General features: G+C 43.8%; 1 protein-coding gene across 1 annotated transcript in view; it reads right to left on the reverse strand.

Annotated features, from left to right (window-relative positions):
• LOC124595302 (PDF receptor-like) overlaps positions 1–20,598 on the reverse strand; it is a gene marked incomplete at its 3' end in the record, with an annotated part of 401,917 nt that overhangs the window by 37,559 nt on the left and 343,760 nt on the right. Inside the window, exon 11 of the mRNA XM_047133989.1 lies at positions 12,887–12,972. Within this exon, the coding sequence (XP_046989945.1) occupies positions 12,887–12,972 (86 nt within the window). The remainder of the gene's footprint in view (positions 1–12,886; positions 12,973–20,598) is intronic.

Below are 20,598 nucleotides of genomic sequence, written 5' to 3' on the forward strand. Positions count from 1 at the left end.
ACGTTCACCGGTTATTCGCCATAGCCACAACCTGTCATCGGATCGCCACATTGTGTACCGTGATTCGTCACTCAACAAACTTTTTTCCAATGTTTACTCTCCTTACACCAAGCGAGGCGTCGTTTGGCATTTACTGACGTGATGTGCGCCTTATGAGCAGTCTCTCGACACGGAATCCAAGTTTTCTCACCTCCCGCCTCACTGTCGTACTACTTGCAGTGGATCCTGATGCAGTTTGGAGTTCCTGTGTGGTGGTCTGGACAAATGTTTGCCTATTACACATTACGACCCTTTTCAAGTGTCGGCGGTCTCTGTCACTCAACAGACGAGGTCAGCCTGTACGCTTTTGTGCTATCCCATCGGAAACAGTGGACCTAGGGATGTTTAGAAGTGTGGAAATATCGCGTACAGACGTATGACACAAATGACCCCCCATCACCTGACCACGTTTGAAGTCCGCGAGTTTGTAAATTTGTAAATTTGTGGTATGGTCTTATGGGACCAAACTGCTGAGGTCATCGGTCTCCCGAGGGGTCTAAGGCGCTGCAGTCATGGACTGTGCGGCTGGTCCCGACGGATGTTCGAGTCCTCCTTCGGACTTGCGTGTATGTGTTTGTCATTAGGATAATTTAGGTGAAGTAGTGTGTAAGCCTAGGGAATGATGACCTTAGCAGTTAAGTCCCACAAGATTTCACACACATTTGAACGTTTTCATCGGTCCCTCAGCGTACACACTACTTAATCCAACTTAAACTAACCTACGCTAAGGACAACACACACACGCACACGTCCGAAGGAAGACTCGAATCTCAAACGGGGGGAGCCACGCATACCGTGGCAAGGCGCAATAGACCGCGCGGCTAGCCGCGCGGCAGTCCGTGAGTTTCGTGGAGCGTCCCATTCTGCTCTCTCACGATATCCAATGAATACTGTGATCGCTGATGTGGAGTACCTGGCAGTAGGTGGCAGCACAATGCATCTAATATGAAAAACGTATGGTTTTGGGGGTGTCATGATACTTTTCATCACATAGTGTATTATCTATCCGGAACGATTGAACACACGTCTTAAAAGTGAAGCTACCTCATTAGTGTACGCCGTAATTGCGTAAGGCGGCATCAGCACTGCCTATCTCGGCGTTGCTTCATCAATAAATAACGCTGCATTTACATATATCCCAGTAATGGATCGAACAAAGATGTTAATAATGGAATTATAGATAGGCCACCCATCTGTTACATTTCGCGTGGACAAGAGAACGTCAGCGTAATTTCCAAAACATGTGTAATTAATTACAATTGCTTTCCTAAACTTACAGGTGGCTCAACGGCGCTTATTAACACCAAACGAGCAGCTACTCTAATAAAGCTACAGACTATCTTTGATTACTGTTGCCATTCCTGTAAAATAATATTTTTTGTCTTAATTTGTTTCAGGTTTGTTTTCCACTTCATATAAATACACATATAATGGTGCTATAATCTTAGCAGTTACCACGAGCATTGGCGAAACTATTTCAAACTCTTCCCAGTCAACAGACGGTAAAAGCCAGAATAAAATCCGACGGAAACTGCTCAGTTTCCCAGCAAGTAACAGGACTGCTAGCTTACTGAATGTGGGTCGCTCGATTAGCAGTGATTAACACATCGAAATGGATACTGCGGATGCACTGACATTAAAAGCCACCACCGAGGCACGAGCGCTAGTTTGACTGATACCCCGTTGGCTAGATTCAAAGTAGGTGAACGTTTGGAAAAACTCTTTCTGCTTGCCGCTTATTTCCAACTTTCTCTCTGTAAGGATAGATATAATCTAAGCGGCTTTCGGAAATAAACGTGATATTTGAAATATGCTAATCTGAGAGCTTACCGTTTGCAGTAGCCAGTGAGTGATTTCAAAGGTTCGTTCAACACATTCATAATACCTTGGTGTTTGAAATATATTCAGGCGACATTATCGTCAACGAAAGTACCTTGCATATCAAATGCGCTACCAGCGTGCTCTTCTCCCACAATTGCAAAGGTTCACCTCATAACCCAGTTCGTTTTGTTATGCAGAGTTAGCCAGTGAAACCGGAAGATTTAAATAATTAACTAATTCTTTAATTTAATGGTTATAAATATAAAGTGCAAAGGTAGCCATTTAATGTACCATAAGTGAAAAAAATTATTTTTTAAGTATAACATCTGCCAAATGTCCTCCTTTGGAATCAATATGCTTTTGCAGCCAGGCCTGGAAGTTTCCCATGACATTTGCAGCATATTGACTGGTATTCCTTGAGTTTCGTCCCGAATTCGTTGTTTTAGGGCTGCGATAGTTCTGGGTGGATCGTTCTGAAAAACTCGTGTTTTTAAGTAACCCCATAGAAAAAAGTCGCAGGTTGTCAAATCTGGAGAGCGAGGGGGCCAAGGGATATCCCCGTTTCTGGAAATGACGCCGCCTGGAAACAAAGCATTCACAGCATTCATGGCAACTCTTGCAGTCTGGCTTGTTGCCCCATCTTGTTGGAACATTGTGTGCTCATTCACTGGAAAACGGGAGAGTTCTGACGTAGAAAGTTCTGGATCATCGCAACGTAACGCACAGAGTTAACTGTCACAGCACTTCCACTGATATCCACGAAGAAAAATGGGCCTATGATTCCTCTTGACGACATTGCGCACTTTTTGAGCATGTAGAGGCGTTTCATGAAGTGCGCCAGGATTTTCCTCCGACCAGTATCTGAACTTTTGTTTATTAACAAAACCACAGAGGTGGAAATGCGCCTCAACGCTCATCCGCAAGTGGTTTACTTGGTCGTTATTTTCTTCAAGTCTTCTGGCCATTTCCTCAGAAAATTGTAATCGTTTCTGATAGTCACTTGGTTTGAGAGATTGCACAATCTGTATTTTGTATGGGAGAAAATGTAAATCTTGACGAAGAATCCTTCTCGCCGAAGTGTTACTTATTCCAAGATGTAAAGCATGTTGTTTGGCAGATCGGCGTGGACTTTTGAGCATTGCCTGTTAAACAGCAGCGATGTTTGGAAGGGTTCGGACGGTTTTTGCGCTCCCACCTCGTTTTTTATATGTTGATCCAGTTTGTTCAAGGTTGTTTATCCACGAACGAATTGCGTTATCCGAGGGAACAGGTCTGTTGCGTGGTATGTTGAAATGGCGTCGAAACGAACGTCGCGTTTTCACTAAACTCTCACCATTCGTATAATACGCTTCAACCGCGTAGCTGCGATGTTCACCCATCCAACGATCCATCGCTACCAAATGGCTGGACATGCAGGTTGAACAGAGCCGGCCACTATTACCCCCACCACTCTCATTACAGCTGTCAAAGGCATCTCCAAACTGCTCATTTCACTGGCTACCCTGTAAATTTTTTTACAATTGCCCATTGTGTGTCTATGTTTTATTCTCTGAAAACACAAAAAGGGTACAGTCTACTCAGTAACAGCTCCAGAGGTTAAATAAAATGTGGGTGAACTACAAAAATCCCTTGGGAACGTCTGTATTACCTCCACTTGAGTCCCAACTCTTTTGTTGTTAAGGAAAAGTCTAATACCCTGCTGACGTACTGCCCAGGAAAGTTAGTAACGAGTTAGCTACGAGTTCCAGAGAATAACTGTACTACTTCTTTCTTTCTTTTCTTTTTTTTTTTCGAGGGGACGAAGGACGTGTTAGTTCACAGGATACGTTTACATGATTACCTTTAACATCAACAACCAAAGGAAGCTCAGATTGGAATGTCAACACTATCTATGTTTTCTCTATCTTTCCTTAATATTGTCCTACTCAAGTAACCAAATTTAAAACGTTGTGTTTTTTCACATGCTACCAGCTTGTAAATAAAGATTTGAGTATGCAATATACAGTGTTCTGAAGAAAAACTGATGTTAGTCTAGATTTAAAACTTGCTTTGCTACCAGTCAGACATCTTATGTCATTGGAAAAATGATCAAGAATTTTTTATTGACGGATATTGAACTCTTTTCTGAACCGCCAACAGCTTTAATAAAGGGTGCAAAAGTTCATTTTCCTTTTAGTGTTGTAGATTGGATATCACTCTTCTTATCAGACTGTAATGCAATTCTTGTAATGATATAGTCTGAGGAGCCAAAGAAACTGGCACACCTGCCTAAGTGCCGCTACACGACTTGGCATCAACTCGACTAATGTCTGAAGTAGTGCTCGAGGGGACTGACACCATCAATCCTGCAGGTCTGTTCCTAAATCCGTAAGAGTTCGAGGGGGTGGAGGTCTTTCTGAACAGCACGTAGTACAGCATCCAAGATATGCTCAATAAAGTTCGTGTCTGGGGAGTCTGGTGGCCAGCGGAAGTGTTTGAACTGCGAAGAGTGTTCCTGGAGCCACTATGTAGCAATTCTGGACGTGTGGGGTGTCTTACTGGAACTGCTGAATCGACATGATTAGATGGTGGTGATCAGACAGGATATTTACGTACGTGTCACCTGTCAGAGTCATAGTCAGATCTAGACGTATCGCATAAGGGCCCCAACTGCACACGCCACACTTCATTACCGGGCCTCCACCAGCTTAAACAGTCCCCTCCTGACATGCAGGGTCTATGGATTCATGAGGTTGTCTCCATACCCGTACACGTCCATCCTCTAGATACAACCTGAAATGAGCCTCGTCCGACCAGGCAACATGTTATCAGTCATCAGCAATTAAATGTCGGCGTTGACGGGCCCAGGCTAGGCGTAAATCTTTGTGTCGTGCAGTCATCAAGGGCGCACGAGTGCTCCCAAAGCTCACGTCGATGATGTTTCGTTGAGTGGTTCACACGCAGACACTTGTTGATGGCCCAGCATAGAAATCTGCAGCACTTTGTGGATGGGGGTTGCACTTGTGCCACGTGGAACGATTCTCTTCTTTACCCGTCTGCAGCGATGTCGGAGATTTGATGTTTTACCAAATTTCTCTTATTCCGGTACGCTTGTGAAATGGTCGTACGGGAAAATTGCCCACTTCATCACTTCCTCGGTGATGCTGGGTCCCATCGCTCGTTCGCCGACTGTAACATCACGTTGTTACAGCAGTAACAGAACTAACAACTGCGCCAGACACTTGTTGTCTTATATAGGCGTTGCCGACTGTAGCGCCGTATTCTGCCTGTTTACGTATCTCTGTATTTGAATACACATGCCTATACGAGTTTCTTTCTCGCTTCAGTGTAGTTTGTAGTGAACTGAAAAATTCTGCTACCGGACGTGAAATTACATGAAGATTAATAACGGAATGGACCGACACTGGGTGCCAGACTGTAGTGAATTGAGAATTCTTTGATCTCTTGCATGAATTGACATGCAAATTACTACGTATCTATATTGTCCCGCGTTGGGTGCCAGAGATTAAGCGGTATCTATAATCAAGGAAACTCAAACAGCAAAACGCTAAGCGATTAAGGGTAGATAAGCAAATGGAACAGATTGTTTAAGTGAATAAAACATGAAATGAGAGCATTTATTTTAGTAGCGTTTACACACAAAACAAAACAAAGTATTACTAATTTTAGGGCCGAACCCCCCCTTCAACCATAGACCTTGCCGTTGGTGGGGAGGCTTGCGTGCCTCAGCGACACAAATAGCAGTACAGTAGGTGCAACCACATCGGAGGGGTATCTGTTGAGAGGCCAGACAAACATATGATTCCTGAAGAGGGGCAGCAGCCTTTTCAGTAGTTGCAGGGGCAACAGTCTGGATGATTGACTGAGCTGGCCTTGTAACATTAACCAAAACGGCCTTGCTGTGCTGGTACTGCGAACGGCTGAAAGCAAGGGTAAACTACGGCCGTAATTATTCCCGAGGGCTTGCAGCTTTACTGTATGGATAAATGATGATTGCGTCCTCTTGGGTAAAATATTCCGGAGGTAAAATAGTCCCCCATTCGGATCTCCGGGCGGGGACTACTCAGGAGGACGTTGTTTTCAGGACAAAGAAAACTGGCGTTCTACGGATCGGAGCGTGGAATGTCAGATCCATTAATCGGGCAGGTAGATTGGAAAATTTAAAAAGGGAAATGGATAGGTTAAAGTTAGATATAGTGGGAATTAGTGAAGTTTGGTGACAGGAGGAACAAGACTTTTGGTAAGGTGAATGCAGGGTTATAAATACAAAATCAAATACGGGTAATGCAGGAGTAGGTTTAATAATGAATAAAAAAATTAAAGTTCGGGTAAGCTACTATAAACAACATAGTGAACGCATTATTGTGGCCACGCCTACAACAGTAGTACAAGTTTATATGCCAATTAGCTCTGCAGATAACGAAGAAATTGATGAAATGTATGATTAGATAAATGAATTTATTCAGGTAGTGAAGGGAGACGAATATTTAATAGTCATGGGTGATTGGAATTCTAGAGTAGGAATAGGGAGAGAAGGAAACATAGTAGGTGAATATGGATTGGGGCTAAGAAATGAAAGAGGAAGCCGCCTGGTAGAATTTTGCGCAGAGCATAACTTAATCATAGCTAACACTTGGTTCAAGAATCATAAAAGAAGGTTGTATACATGGAAGAACCCTGGAGATACTAGAAGATATCAGATAGATTATATAATGGTAAGACAGAGATTTAGGAACCAGGTTTTAAAATATAAGACATTTCCAGGGGCAGATGTGGACTCTGAACACAATCTATTGGTTATGAACTGTTGATTAAAACTGAAGAAACGGCAAAAAGGTGGGAATTTGACGAGATAGGACCTGGATAAACTGAAAGAACCAGAGCTTCTAGAGAGTTTCAGGAAAAGCATAAAGGAACAATTGACAAGAATTGGGGAAAGAAATACGGTAGAAGAAGAATGGATAGCTTTGAGGGATGAAATGATGAAGGCAGCAGAGGATCAAGTAGGTAAAAAGATGAGGGCTGGTAGAAATCCTTGGATGACAGAAGAAATACTGAATTTAATTAATAAAAGGAGAAAATATAAAAATTCAGTAAATGAAGCAGGCAAATAGGAATACAAACGTCTCAAAAATGAGATTGACAGGAAGTGCAAAATGGCTAAGCAGGCATGGCTAGGGGGCAAATGTAAGGATGTAGAGGCTTACCTCACTAGGGGTAAGATAGATACTGCCTACAGGAAAATTATGAGATCTTTGGAAAAAAGAGAACCTCTTGTATGAATATCAAGGGTTCAGATGGAAACACAGTTCTAAGGAAAAAAAGGAAAGCAGAAAGGTGGATGGAGTTCAAATGGTTCAAATGGCTCTGAGCACTATGCGACTTAACTTCTGAGGTCATCAGTCGCCTAGAACTTAGAACTAATTAAACCTAACTAACCTAAGGACATCACACACATCCATGCCCGAGGCAGGATTCGAACCGGCGACCGTAGCGGTCACGCGGTTCCAGACTGAAGCGCCTTTAAGGTGGATGGAGTATATAGAGGGACTATACAAGGGCGATGTTCTTGAGGACAATATTATGGAAATGGAAGAGGATGTAGATGAAGATGAAATGGGAGATATGATACTGCGTGAAGAATTTGATAGAGATCTGAGAGACCTAAGTCGGAACAAGGCCCCGGGAGTAGACAACATTCCAATAGAACTACTGACAGCCTTGGGAGAGCAAGTCCTGACAAAACTCTACCATCTGGTGAGGAAGATGTATGAGACAGGCGAAATACCCTCAGACTTCAAGAAGAATATAATAATTCCAGTCCCAAAGAAAGCAGGTGATGACAGATGTGAGAATTACCGAACTGTCAGTTTAATAAGTCACAGCTGCAAAATGCTAACGCGAATTCTGTACAGACGAATGGAAAAACCGGTAGAAGCAGACCTCGGGGAAGATCAGTTTGGATTCCGTAGAAATATGGGAACACGTGAGGGAATACTGACCCTACGACTTATCTTAGAAGCTAGATTAAGAAAAGGCAAACCTACGTTTCTAGCATTTGTAGACCTGGAAAAAGCTTTTGACAATGTTGACTGGAATAACCTCTTTCAAATTCTTAAGGTAGCAGGGGTATAATACAGGGAGCGAAAGGCTATTTACAATTTGTACAGAAACCAGATGCCAGTTATAAGAGTCGAGGGACATGAAAGGGAAGCAGTGTTTGGGAAGGGAGTGAGACAGGGTTGTAGCCTCTCCCCGATGTTATTCAATCTGTATATTGAGAAAGCAGTAAAGGAAACAAAAGAAAAATTCGGAGTAGGTATTAAAATCCATGGAGAAGAAATAAAAACTTTAAGGTTCGCCGATGACATTGTAATTCTGTCACAGACAGCAAAGGACTTGGAAGAGCAGTTGAACGGAATGGACAGTGTCTTGAAGGGAGCATATAAGATGAACATCAACAAAACCAAAACGAAAATAATGGAATGTAGTCGAATTAAGTCGGGCGATGCTGAGGGAATTAGATTTGGGAATGAGTTTTGCTATTTGTGGAGCAAAGTAACTGATGATGGTCGAAGTAGAGAGGATATAAAATGTAGACTGGCAATGGCAAGGAAAGCGCTTCTGAAGAAGAGAAATTTGTTAACATCGAGTATAGATTTAAATGTCAGGAAGTCGTTTCTGAAGGTATTTGTATGGAGTGTAGCCATGTATGGAAGTGAAACATGGACGATACATAGTTTGGACAAGAAGAGAATAGAAGCCTTTGAAATGTGGTGCTACAGAAGAATGCTGAATATTAGATGGGTAGATCACGTAACTAATGAGGAAGTATTGAATAGTATTGGGGAGAAAAGGAGTTTGTGGCACAATTTGACAAGAAGAAGGCATCGGTTGGTTGGACATGTTCTGAGACATCAAGGGATCACCAATTTAGTATTGGAGGACAGCGTGGAGGGTAAAAATCGTAGAGGGAGACCAAGAGATGAATACACTAAACAGATTCAGAAGGATGTAGGCTGCAGTACGTATTGGGAGTTGAAGAAGCTTGCACATGATAGAGTAGCATGGAGAGCTGCATCAAACCAGTCTCAGGACTGAAGACCACAACAACAACAACAACAGGGCCGAAATGACTAAGCGTGGAGATTACTGATTTATTAAGGGGAATAAGGGGGACTGAATCATCTCACCATTCTTTATATTCATTTATCGTAATGACGGAGGGAGGCGCTGATCTGGACAACCCGTCACTTCGGAGCTGTGCAATGGCAAGCCGAAAGCTGTCTTAGGTGGCCCGCGGCTGTGGAGAGAGGGCCAGTAACACACGCAGTGTGCTATCGTAGCCGAAGTATCGTTATCATGGTGTCGGAAGGCGGATGGTAGGAAATGTGGCCCCCAGGTCCTCACGCTTCCGCGCTGTCTCACTGACTCTCATCTTTCTTCTCGTCACTCTCCTAAGCTCACTAATTCCTCGAAATTTTCTCCTCATGGAGTTGTCACTGGCGGACTAAATTTGCAATGCTGCCCAAAGGCTGATAGCCGTCTCGTGACCACGGCTCCCAGTAATAGGTAGAACCCTCCTGGCTTGCGTGGGATACTGTGTGACTCGAGAATTGGCGTGCTTCACCTGTTGTCACTGTCATGGCTATTCCCAGCATTCATCGCACATTATTCGGATGTTTCTCTGCATTTCTAAGTTGCTGTCAAAGTAACCACACTCGACTTCTTTGTAACGGCTATCCCTGCATGAAGCCCGGACATTCTCATCTTGGTCCTTCGTCAAAGAATCTGTTGATATGTTTTAAGCAGGCATATTTCTTCCGTAGTTGTTTAGGCTCACACGCCTCCCTGTGTGAATTCTTGGCTCCTTTATGTCTATGCTCTGCACCAATGGCTACAGGGGTCCATCAATTTCCGGCAATCTTATCAATGTCCACCAGGCTCTTTGCAATGTGTCCAGTTTTAAGCGAGGCGAGGGCATCCTCCAGCCGACCACCTGAGTGATTACAGAATGCATGAAACTTCCTGGCAGATTGAAACTGTGTACCGGACCCAGCCTCGAACTCGGGACCTTTGCCTGACGCGGGCAAGTGCTCTACCATTTGAGCTACCCAAGCATGACTCACGCCCCTTCCTCATAGCTTTGCTTCTGCCAGTACCACGTCTCCTACCTTCCAAACTTTACAGAAGCTCTCCTGCGAACCTTGCAGAACTAGCACTCCTGGAAGAAAGGATATTGCGGAGACATGGCTTAGCCACAGCCTGGGGGATGTTTCCAGTATGAGATTTTCACTCTGCAGCGGAGTGTGCGCTGATATGAAACTTCCGAGCAGATTGCCCGCAAAAGGTAAAGGTCCCGAGTTCGAGTCTCGGTCCAGCACACAGTTTTAATCTGCCAGGATGTTTCATATCAGCGCACACTCCGCTGCAGGGTGAAAATCTCATTCTGGAAACATCCCCCAGGCTGTGGCTAAGTTATGTCTCCGCAATATCCTTTCCTCCAGGAGTGCTAGTTCTGCAAGGTTCGCAGGAGAGCTCCTGCAAAGTTTGGAAGGTAGGAGACGAGGTACTGGCAGATGTATAGCAGTGAGGACGGGGCGTGCGTCGTGCTTGGATAGCTCAGATGACAGAGCACTTGCCGGCGAAAGGCAAAGGCTCCGCGTTCGAGTCTCGGTTCGGCACACAGTTTTAATCTGCCAGAAAGTTTCATATCAGCGCACACTCCGCTGCAGAGTGAAAGTCTCATTCTACAGAATGTATCTCTGGCGCTCGCCCTAAGACGTCTGACTTTCCCATCTTCCTGGTCACTGGTACTGTGAGTCGACAAAAGTGGGCCCCAACGGAGGTATCAGAATACCATGTTTTCGTCACGATGTACAGGTATGTGGAGCATTTTATACTGGTTTCTGACACCTGTTAACATGCTGGTGTAACTATTTACAATACTGTAGTGCCAGTGTTGTTCAGAGGTACAATGCAACGCTTCTGGACCACCATCAGCTGTCTAATGGAATAACGACAATGAAAATTTATTCTGGACTGTGACTGGAATCCGTATTTCCCACTTATCGCTAATGGTCGCCTTATCATTAAGTTATCCGTGCACGCTTTATGGCCAGGTCCAAACTTCCATTCGTCATCAACCATGTGACTACAACCAGCAGTTGTACGTCCACATTTATATTCCCATATAGGTGAGACTATTTAATCATAGGCTGCTCAGTGTCGCTGGATAAATACGATACTGTAGCCTCTGTGTTGTTGAGAAGTACGATGCAATGCCTGTATTTATCAGCCAAACCGAGTAAGTGGCTTTCAATTAAAATGTCTCTCATGTACAGGACTATACATAATAGAAGTACAAGTGCAGGCTGTAGACACATGGAAGTTTCGGTCAAGCATGCTCGGGTAGCCTAATGGGAACGAGACCACTCGCGATAGGTGGGAAATACGGGGTCGAGTCCTGCTACTGCATAAATTTTCACTGTCATCATTCCATTATATAGCTGATGGTTTGCCATATTCGAAACTGTGAATACATTTTATGTTGTACAGAGTTAAAAACAGCGTTTTTTCTCGAAATTTAGCGAGATTCTGTTTTCATAGAACAACTTGATAGAAAGTGTACTAGGAAACTTTAGCATTACAACTGTATTTATTTAATTTTTTCGAATTTATTTTCTTCACTTTGAATACACCTCTCCATGCTCGAAAACTAGTTCCTAAACCAGTCCTCCCAAGTTTATGTAAGGAGCAACACACAATCGCTGTCCCAAGCCCTGAAGAGCTCATGATCACTTGAAAACTGCACTCCTTCCAACTAATAATTCTTTGAGAAACATAGTAAAAAAATTCTTTGCTTTCTCTCTAATGGGGTTTTGCAGCTCTCGAAGAGTTGTAGCACGGCGTAGGACACAATTTTTTAAATGGAGGCGGGATAAAATCAAACATTCCACAGAAAATCCATCGAAGGCACTCACAGCTTCGTAGATGGTTCGGGGAAGGAGACCAGACAGCAAGGTCATCGGTCTCATCGGATTAGGGAAGGACGGGGAAGGAAGTCGGCCGTGCCCTTTGCCTGGAGCGATTTAGGGAAATCACGGAAAACCTAAATCAGGATGGCCGGACGCGGGATTGAACCGTCGTCCTCCCGAATGCGAGTCCAGTGTCTAACCACTGCGCCACTTCGCTCGGCCATCTTCGTAGAAACAGAAAACTTTCGAAAATAACTCGCTATTATAATGGGGAAAGAGGTGCTAGCAATCAGATATCTGCACGAAGAGAAAGTTTCACACCCTCATAAGGGATACACAATTACAATTAGTAACAGAAGTTTTTACACCTTACGTGCGCCGGCAGATTTCGTTTTGCTCTTGACGGATGTCGTGCGTGACAGTTTCCGGCGGAGAGCGAGAGTACGCTGTGGCAACACTATTCGTTAACTGATACAGAATCCCTGGATTCTCGTGAGTTTTGTTATTACACAAGGACTCCGGTCAACGTCGAAGAAACATTGCAAACTGGTTTACTTCGATAATTAGTTCCTTACGAACGCGACGAGTCTAGATTCTGTTGACTTTTCATATTATGGAGCATTTTCTTGGCAATGTTTCTCGTCTATACCCTACAAAATAACATCCATTATATTCGCTAAATTCTTCTAACGGTGGGATGTAGATTAAATTTTTTCGTTCTTTAACATAGGGCTCGATGTGAGCGCCTTCCCATTAAGCGAGGTCCTTTGTAAATCTATCGGCACCACCAAGCCAGAGTAAATATCATAGCAAACAGCTCTACTAGTATTTGAATTTCGTTTCATTCATGCAGTTACCCGTATAATTAAAATTCTGTTGCAGATCAAACATGCTCAAAACTGCAACTACAAAAGAGTAAATAACATTAATAGAGAGTAAACTGAACTGTTCCGTAGAAGCAAACCTCATATTCACATATGAGATTCGATTAAATTTTGATGGACCTTACTAACGGCTGGCGGTGGCATGTATTGGCTAATTTTACTCACCTGGCCTGCTCTATTTCGCTGGTGCGACTCTGCCGCAGTTTGACCACCAGCACACGGATGATGTTCAGCAGAAACAGGAAGTTCAACTGCAGACAAGAATTCTCTAGTAAATATAACATGTGATTCTGCTCATATAGTACGTTTAAAAACCTCAGTACCGTCGTAGATGACGCTGAGACAAGTAATTTAGTATAAGACGCAGATGTCAGCAAATTACGCAAAAGTGGATGAGAAATGTTGAACATGTGCAAAGTACAGTACAACAAAAGCCTTCCGCAGTTCGTCACAAGTAAATGAGTCGAGGCCCACGAGAAAGACAGGCCGCGGCGCGTTCGTCACGAAGACAGGTCTTAACTCGTTCGCTCGCTCAGCTGAGCAGACAAAAGGCGTTTCGAAACCTGTTAACTCGCACCTGGGCATGTACGTACTAACGAGAATTGCATCTTCTACTAGAATCTGCTATTATGAAGTCTTACTGATTAGCATTACTACAACAAAATTTAACATCAATTCTCGACATACGAAGTATAACGTCTTGTTTGTAACATTTAGTCTCTTCTGCTTAATAGTACTCATTTCATGCAAGATGGGGTGCCTGATGCAGCTGATGATCATTTTGACATGATTTTAATTTTATTGTACCCCAGTACAGTCGTAAAGAATTATTAGTACGCCTATGTACTCTCCATCATTGTAAGGCTAATAACAATAAAATTCCATAATAATGGATTTGAGAAGAAGATGCAATTCTCGTTCGAACATCCGCACCCAGTTACGAGTCAACAGGTTTAGAAAGACAGGTTTCCTGCTGAGTTGAGCGAGCGATCTCAGCCTACCTTCGAGACGTACGCGCCGCGGCCTGTCTTCCTCGTAGGCCTCGTAAATGAGTATAAGCTTCCGAAACGCATCGTTACCAGTGAATGACCTGCGACCTCTTCATTAAATAATGTCTCACAACAAGGAAAGTGACAGAAGGGAACACACAGAAAAAATTAACAGCTTTTCATTAGTTACAGCAACTACAATAATTTTGGTCTCCTACGTTCACAACACATCACACTTACAAGATGTTTCAAAACATGCATCGTGTACTCGAATGCAAGTATTGCATCGCGCAATAATCCCTTCACTCCCATGGCAACCCCTCCACGTACGGCGAGGTACGTCATCAGGTGACGTGAAGTCTTCAACTTTTCTTATCTACTTTTAGGGTATTACCCGAAATTTGCGACCCCGTGTGTTTCGTATTTAATTACTTGTCTGATCGTCATCTTCATCACTTAGGGCGTTTTTAAACGTTAATAAGACTCACCTTGTACAGTTTAACGTTAAAAATTTGACAATACTATACTGATACAACACAGTAACTGTGAATGTTGTTTACATCAATATTCCGAAAACTACGAACGGAACTGTACGGAAGACTTAACCTGCAGTAGTCTGCATAGAAACTCGATCACAGCTGTAGACAAAGAGACTAGTACTGTACTGGACAAATTGAGTACGTAATCCATGCCTTAATCCACACTAGCACTATAAATGCGAAAGTATGTTTGTCTGTTGCGATTTCACGACGAAACTGTTGAACATACAGGTGACCCCAAAGTCCGTTAACATTCGAAAATTCAATACTTAACGGCATAACGTAGTTAGAGACGTACAAATAGAAACGTATCCTTGAAATGACATGCGATTTTATTGAAACCAAAGAAAGTACACAAAATTTGTGGTGTCACCGCCAGACACCACACTTGCTAGGTGGTAGCTTTAAATCGGCCGCGGTCCATTAGTACATGTCGGACCCGCGTGTCGCCACTATCAGTGATAGCAGACCGAGCGCCACCACACGGCAGGTCTCGAGATACGGACTAGCACTCGCCCCAGTTGTACGGACGACTTTGCTAGCGACTACACTGACGAAGCCTTTCTCAATTGCCGAGAATATAGTTAGAATAGCCTTCAGCTAAGTCAATGGCTACGACCTAGCAAGGCACCATTAACAGTTTATATTCTTTATAACGTACCGTCAAGACTGATGTATACAAATGATGGATTAAAGTTAAGTATTCCAGCAGCTACGTACTTTTCTTTATAGCACTCATTCCGTATCCTGTTTCAGACCTCAGGCCAGCCTGCATGAGTTTAACGCGTGCATTTCGGCCTTCTCTAGCAATACATCAAAATTAGCAACACACGGCGCTTCAGTTGATACGAAAGCAAAAATTAACTTAACAATTGTTTTTTTAGCATAGGCGACATCAGTTATAAAAAATGCTCAACTTGTTGGCCATCACTCATCAACTATACCTGTAGTCGAGGGACAATGCTGTGAACAGCACCGACAGTATGTCGGTAGTTATGGTGAAAAATTACCCTCGGATGTAGTCTCTTAGCTCTGCTAATGAGTTCGGACGATCGCGGTTTATTAACTCCACAACCAATAATCACACAGATTGAAGTCTAGAGCCGGCCGCTGTGGCCGAGCGGTTCTAGGTGCTTCAGTTCGGAACCGACTTGCTGCTACGGTCGCAGGGTCGAATCCTGCCACGGTATGTGTGTGATGTCGTTAGTTTAGTTAGGTTTAAGTAGTTCTAAGTCTAGGGGACTGATGACCTCAGATGCTGCCCCATAATCCTTAGAGCCATTTGAACCATTTTGAGGTCTAAAGACCTGGGAACCCAAACGTGACGGAAGTGGGGGCGCAGCACGCGATCTTCGCCAGGGTACGTGTGCAAGAGACCTACCACACGTGCAGAAATATGGTGCAGAGCGTCATCCTGCCTAAAAGTCGTACCTTCCAGCAGGTGCGACTGTAGGCTTTCCCGGCTTATACTGCTGACGAAGGTTTCCTGTGTCTCCAACCGGGTTGTAGCGTTGATATATCTCGACGTTTAGCCAGAAGATGGGTAGTATGACACTCTTCGACACCTCGCGATATATCAACGCCACCACCCGGCTGCAGACCAGAGAAACCTTAATCTTCCAGCAGGTGTTTCTCAGCCAGGCTATGGATGATTGGATGATGTGATTCTGTAGCAAATCGACGTACCTCGCACCCGTCACGCCAATAATTTTAAAATCGGCACCCCACATTTCCTCGATGAAAAAGGGTCGCATCACGACTGATGTGGTAAATCTACACCACACTTTGACTTTCCCGTCATGCAAAGAGGTTTCCAAGACAGTTCTTGGATTTTCGGTAGCCCAAATTCTGCCATAATAGGTGTTCATCTGTGGCGTCACTGACGTTTTGTCGTCCAGTCCCATCTGTTGGTCGAGTTTTGCACTCTGTTTTGGTTTCAGTCAACCGTCCATGTCATTTCAGGCGCGTGTCTGAAGTTTTACCTGCTACCTACATTATTCCGCAAATCAGTGCCTTTTTCAAACATTAACAGACTTTTGGGTCACCCTGTTCTTTGATGAAATTTTATGTAGAGATGAAAAAGGCTGGCCCACATCACGAATTATGTTATCCGAACAGGCGGATACGTCAGGGCCTCTGACATTATTTCATGTATAAGGGCTTACTCACCATCTCTCATCATAAAAACTGACACACAAGCGCAGTTGCGGGTCACAGATATTAAGCTGATATTAGCAGCTAATAAAACGTTGTACACCCTAATGTAAGGAAAATTACGAAGACACCTAGTAACTAAATCATAGGGCCGTAAAATTACAAACGAAACCGTAACTAGAGAGTGGGCAAAAGGAAATGTCCTGAAATAAACTTCATGCACCCTAAGGCAGGCAACCAAACTCTCATCAACTGCACCCTTTGTCGCCTGTTTTAAAGCACTTAAAATATTATCTGTGACACTTTTACCCTGCTTGTCAATTTCTAACGAACAACTGACACTTGTTAATAAACTACAGCCAATTGCTACACAACAACCGACAATTGCCATGGAACGCACCGCCAATTTTACTAAAAGGAAATTTAGAGGGCGGGACGTGTTAAATGCTGGGAAGCTTGTGCACGAATGCTCTTTGTGCCTTCCGCAGTTCATGCAGTACGTGGTTTGACGAAGCTTGTTGCGGATACGATTAGTTTGGTAGTCCCTGTGGTAGGGCAACACATCTGCAAGACATCATCTCAGTGCTTACTATCGTGGACGAGCAGTTGGACGCCTCCAAGCCGGCCAAAATGTCACTACCGTGGTCACAGTAATGGGTGTGTCCAAAGATGTCATCTCGCTATTAAAAATGACAGCAGTTTAACGTGGAAATACTATGAAGAATAATGACGGCAGTCGTAGGTGGAACACCACAGCACAATCAGATTAATATGCAGCTCTAGGAGCGAAAGGGAACTGACGTCTCGCTCCAAGGCACTGGAGATATTGGAAACGCCACCGGTACACACGACTCTGCCAACATCGTTTCGTGGCGATTAAATAAGATTGGTTCGTATGTTCGTAATCCTGCTAAATGCATCCAACTTTAGTCACACCATCACCGAGAAAGAGTTCGTTGGTGTATGGAGCATGCTGGTATGGGCCAGCTGCAACGATCCAGAGTGTTGTTCTCCGAAGAATCCTGCTTCACTATGGCAAGTCAATCTGGTCACTAGTGTTATAATGTTCATGAACGTCATGGATACGGCCTACACAGATATTATGCAGTATGGCCGAATATTTGTGCGAAGTACCGTTGCAGCACTATTGTACAGCAGAGAGATTATTCTGGATCATGTCCGGCTATTTATGGGTGCGGTAGGTCCCAACTTCCTGTTTATGGACGAGAATGCCTGACCACACTGGACCACTGAGGTATCAAACACAATGGAAAGTGAACGAAATGGCCTTCGTATTTCCCGGACGTAAACACTGTAGCGCGTGCCTGAGATACTCTTGCCAAACCGGTTCTCAACGAACAGCCCCTTTCCGAAACGTGCAAGAACTGAAAATCGCCTTGAGAGAGGAGTGACACGATACCTCCAAGGACTCAACAGCTTGGGAGCCAGCATGAATAACAATGGAAAATATGCACTAGTGTCTGAGGAGGGCATCGACCGTTATGTTGAGCGTCTGACCTGTGTGAAACATGAACGGTAATTAAATCTGTTACCTTGTTTTCACATGTGATGAAATCTGTACCACTTTTCGTTATAAATATACCACTGCACGTCTGTTACGTATGTACTGTTTTCAAATCGTCCTTCATTTCTAGTGATTATTCTAGTCCAACAACGTCTCTGTTCCTTAGCGGTTGTCAGTGTTTCTTTTATTTGCTTAGCATGCACATACACAACAATAATCGTAGGTGATCGACTGTCTTTCAACCAGCTCATCTGAATGACAGTGACTGAGCAGAAAAGACTTTCAACAACATGACTGAATAAATTCGCGACAGTAAAGGCTGTCTGTAGCCTCGCTGAAAATATACCGTTAGCCACTGCAGTTATTTGCCTCGCTACAAGCGAACTGAGTCGCCAGTCAAGCTTCTCAGTCAGCAACATTGCAGCCAGGAGAAGGCAAAACTCAAGTCTTGTGAAACTGTGAGGGGCTTTAACCCCACGTCAGTGGAATCACTTCGCATGATGCCGGTAATCTACCCTGTAGGCATCAACGTTGAGTCCAAGGATGCAACATACTGACTGAAGATAAGAGAAATGGGTAAGGTACTAGCCAAAGCAGGGAGGAATATACAACACAAACGTCAACAGAGAAGGCGGCATGTGGACACGTTGTAAAGCATATGGAACAGTGATAGGCGTCACAGACTACACACACATCCTTACCCGACATCCATCGCATAGTCCACCCCTTGAGCGAATGTAGTGCTAACACAACACATTTAAAGCGTGTAAATCACAGCCAAAGGAAATAACACTCTTGGAGAGTTCCCCGAACACTCTATACTATACTGCAGACAATTTAGACACATGAATAAGTCAGAGCAAAAGCAAGACATCTTAAATAACGCAACCGATGATCCAGCCCAATGGACACATTTAAATACTCTAAGAAATACAGTCTCCAATGCAGTTTCTAACGAGTCTGTACGGACAATGTAACACAAGAGAGCGAGTGAATGCCGCAGGAGATGAAATTGACGACGCCACTGACAATGCCAGCAAATTTTATATAGAATGATTCGCGACAGGCTTTTAGCCAGAAAGAGTCATATGTAACCTATAATCAGAACGAGAAATACACTGATGGAAAATATTCGCAACACCAATAAATAATTAATGAAGTGTAACGCAATTTCGGGAAAATATTTGTCTGTGTAATATATGTAAGTGTTAACACTGCAGTATCATAGGTCAACAAAAACGTGAGACACGCCACGGCAATTGTGAAATGCTGGTCCATTAATAGCCCATGCAACTGCCAGAATGTTGAATGCGAGAGTCCACACGTGCATGCATTGTATTGTACAGGTGCCGGAGGCCATTCGTGTGATAGACATCCATGCCTGTTGCACCTGGTCGGTCGATACAGAAACGGTTATTGCTATTTGGGATGACGCTGAAGTTTTCGTTCAATGATGTTCCATGTGTGCTCGATTGGAGACAGATCTGGTGATTGAGCAGGCCAAAAGCGGCATGACATGACCTCTTTCAAACTCGATGAATTGCTGATAATCCGCTCTTTGTTGACTTGTAAAGGCATTCTTGACGAACATCAATTCACCACATCCAGTTTCAAAGTTAGCTAACACCTTTAGGACCGTTACAGCGTGTATTTAAAGCAAACGTGGTTTTCATCCTCATAGTGATGCGACTAGTGTCATTCATATGCAAGTGCCACAAAGTACTGAATAGGCACCATCTTTCGGATGTAGAAACACGCCTAACAACTTTCGTTTATGCCGCCCAACTCCGTCTTGCTGTTGCGATTATTTTTTCCGTCAGTGTGCATGTGCAACTGATGCGTTACATTTTAGATGAATGTTATTTTATCAGCGTTAGAGAAGTGGCATTACATCAGCAGTTTTGGATGTCAAAGGCAGCAGCCAAAAAGGAGTGCCGGGCTGGAAACACTCCCAAGGCCTGCTTTCATTTTGGTTCAAGTGGTAAGCATTTCTTTTCTGCTATACCCTGATTTACAAAGAAAAGTGAACCACTCTCGTTGATGGAGTGTGTGATGTTATTTCAGTGATTACAAAATCGAATCAAATTTACAAACAATTTCAGAGTAGCAGCCCTCTCTTCAAAATGACGTTGCACTATTTCTGATCTGGATCCATGCAGTGTTTCGGTTGGGAAGAGTGTCACTGTCAAGAAGTCGTTGTATTCTCTCATAAGGCAATTGGCCCGCGTGTGATGGATGTTGATTTTATATGCTTTATACTTGCAGTGAGGTGGAGTGAACGGACGACCTGTTCCCGCACATGTCCTGTCGGGGAGAGATCTGTGTATCTTGATAGCCGTGCAATTATCATGCAGACACTTCAGACTCATATGCCATTTGTAAAGGAGTATCATCGTGTTGAAAAATGGCACCACGAAACTGTTACATTAGAGGTAATATTAGATGATACACTCTGTCGATAACGTACTGTTCTGACGTCAGAGTTCGCTCAGTTGCTGCTAGACACGATCTGAAGTAACAGACCCACACCATGACGCCAGGATTAACACTGCTGTGCTTGTCTAACCTGTGAGAAGAATGGGACCTCCGCCGGGTAGCCACCATACCCGCTGACTATGGTCACCCGGGGTGGTGAAGAACCGCGTTTCATTGCTGAACACGGCGAGAAAA

The sequence above is a fragment of the Schistocerca americana genome, chromosome 2 (assembly GCF_021461395.2).
Source record: "Schistocerca americana isolate TAMUIC-IGC-003095 chromosome 2, iqSchAmer2.1, whole genome shotgun sequence".
NCBI classification, from domain to species: Eukaryota; Metazoa; Arthropoda; class Insecta; order Orthoptera; family Acrididae; genus Schistocerca; species Schistocerca americana.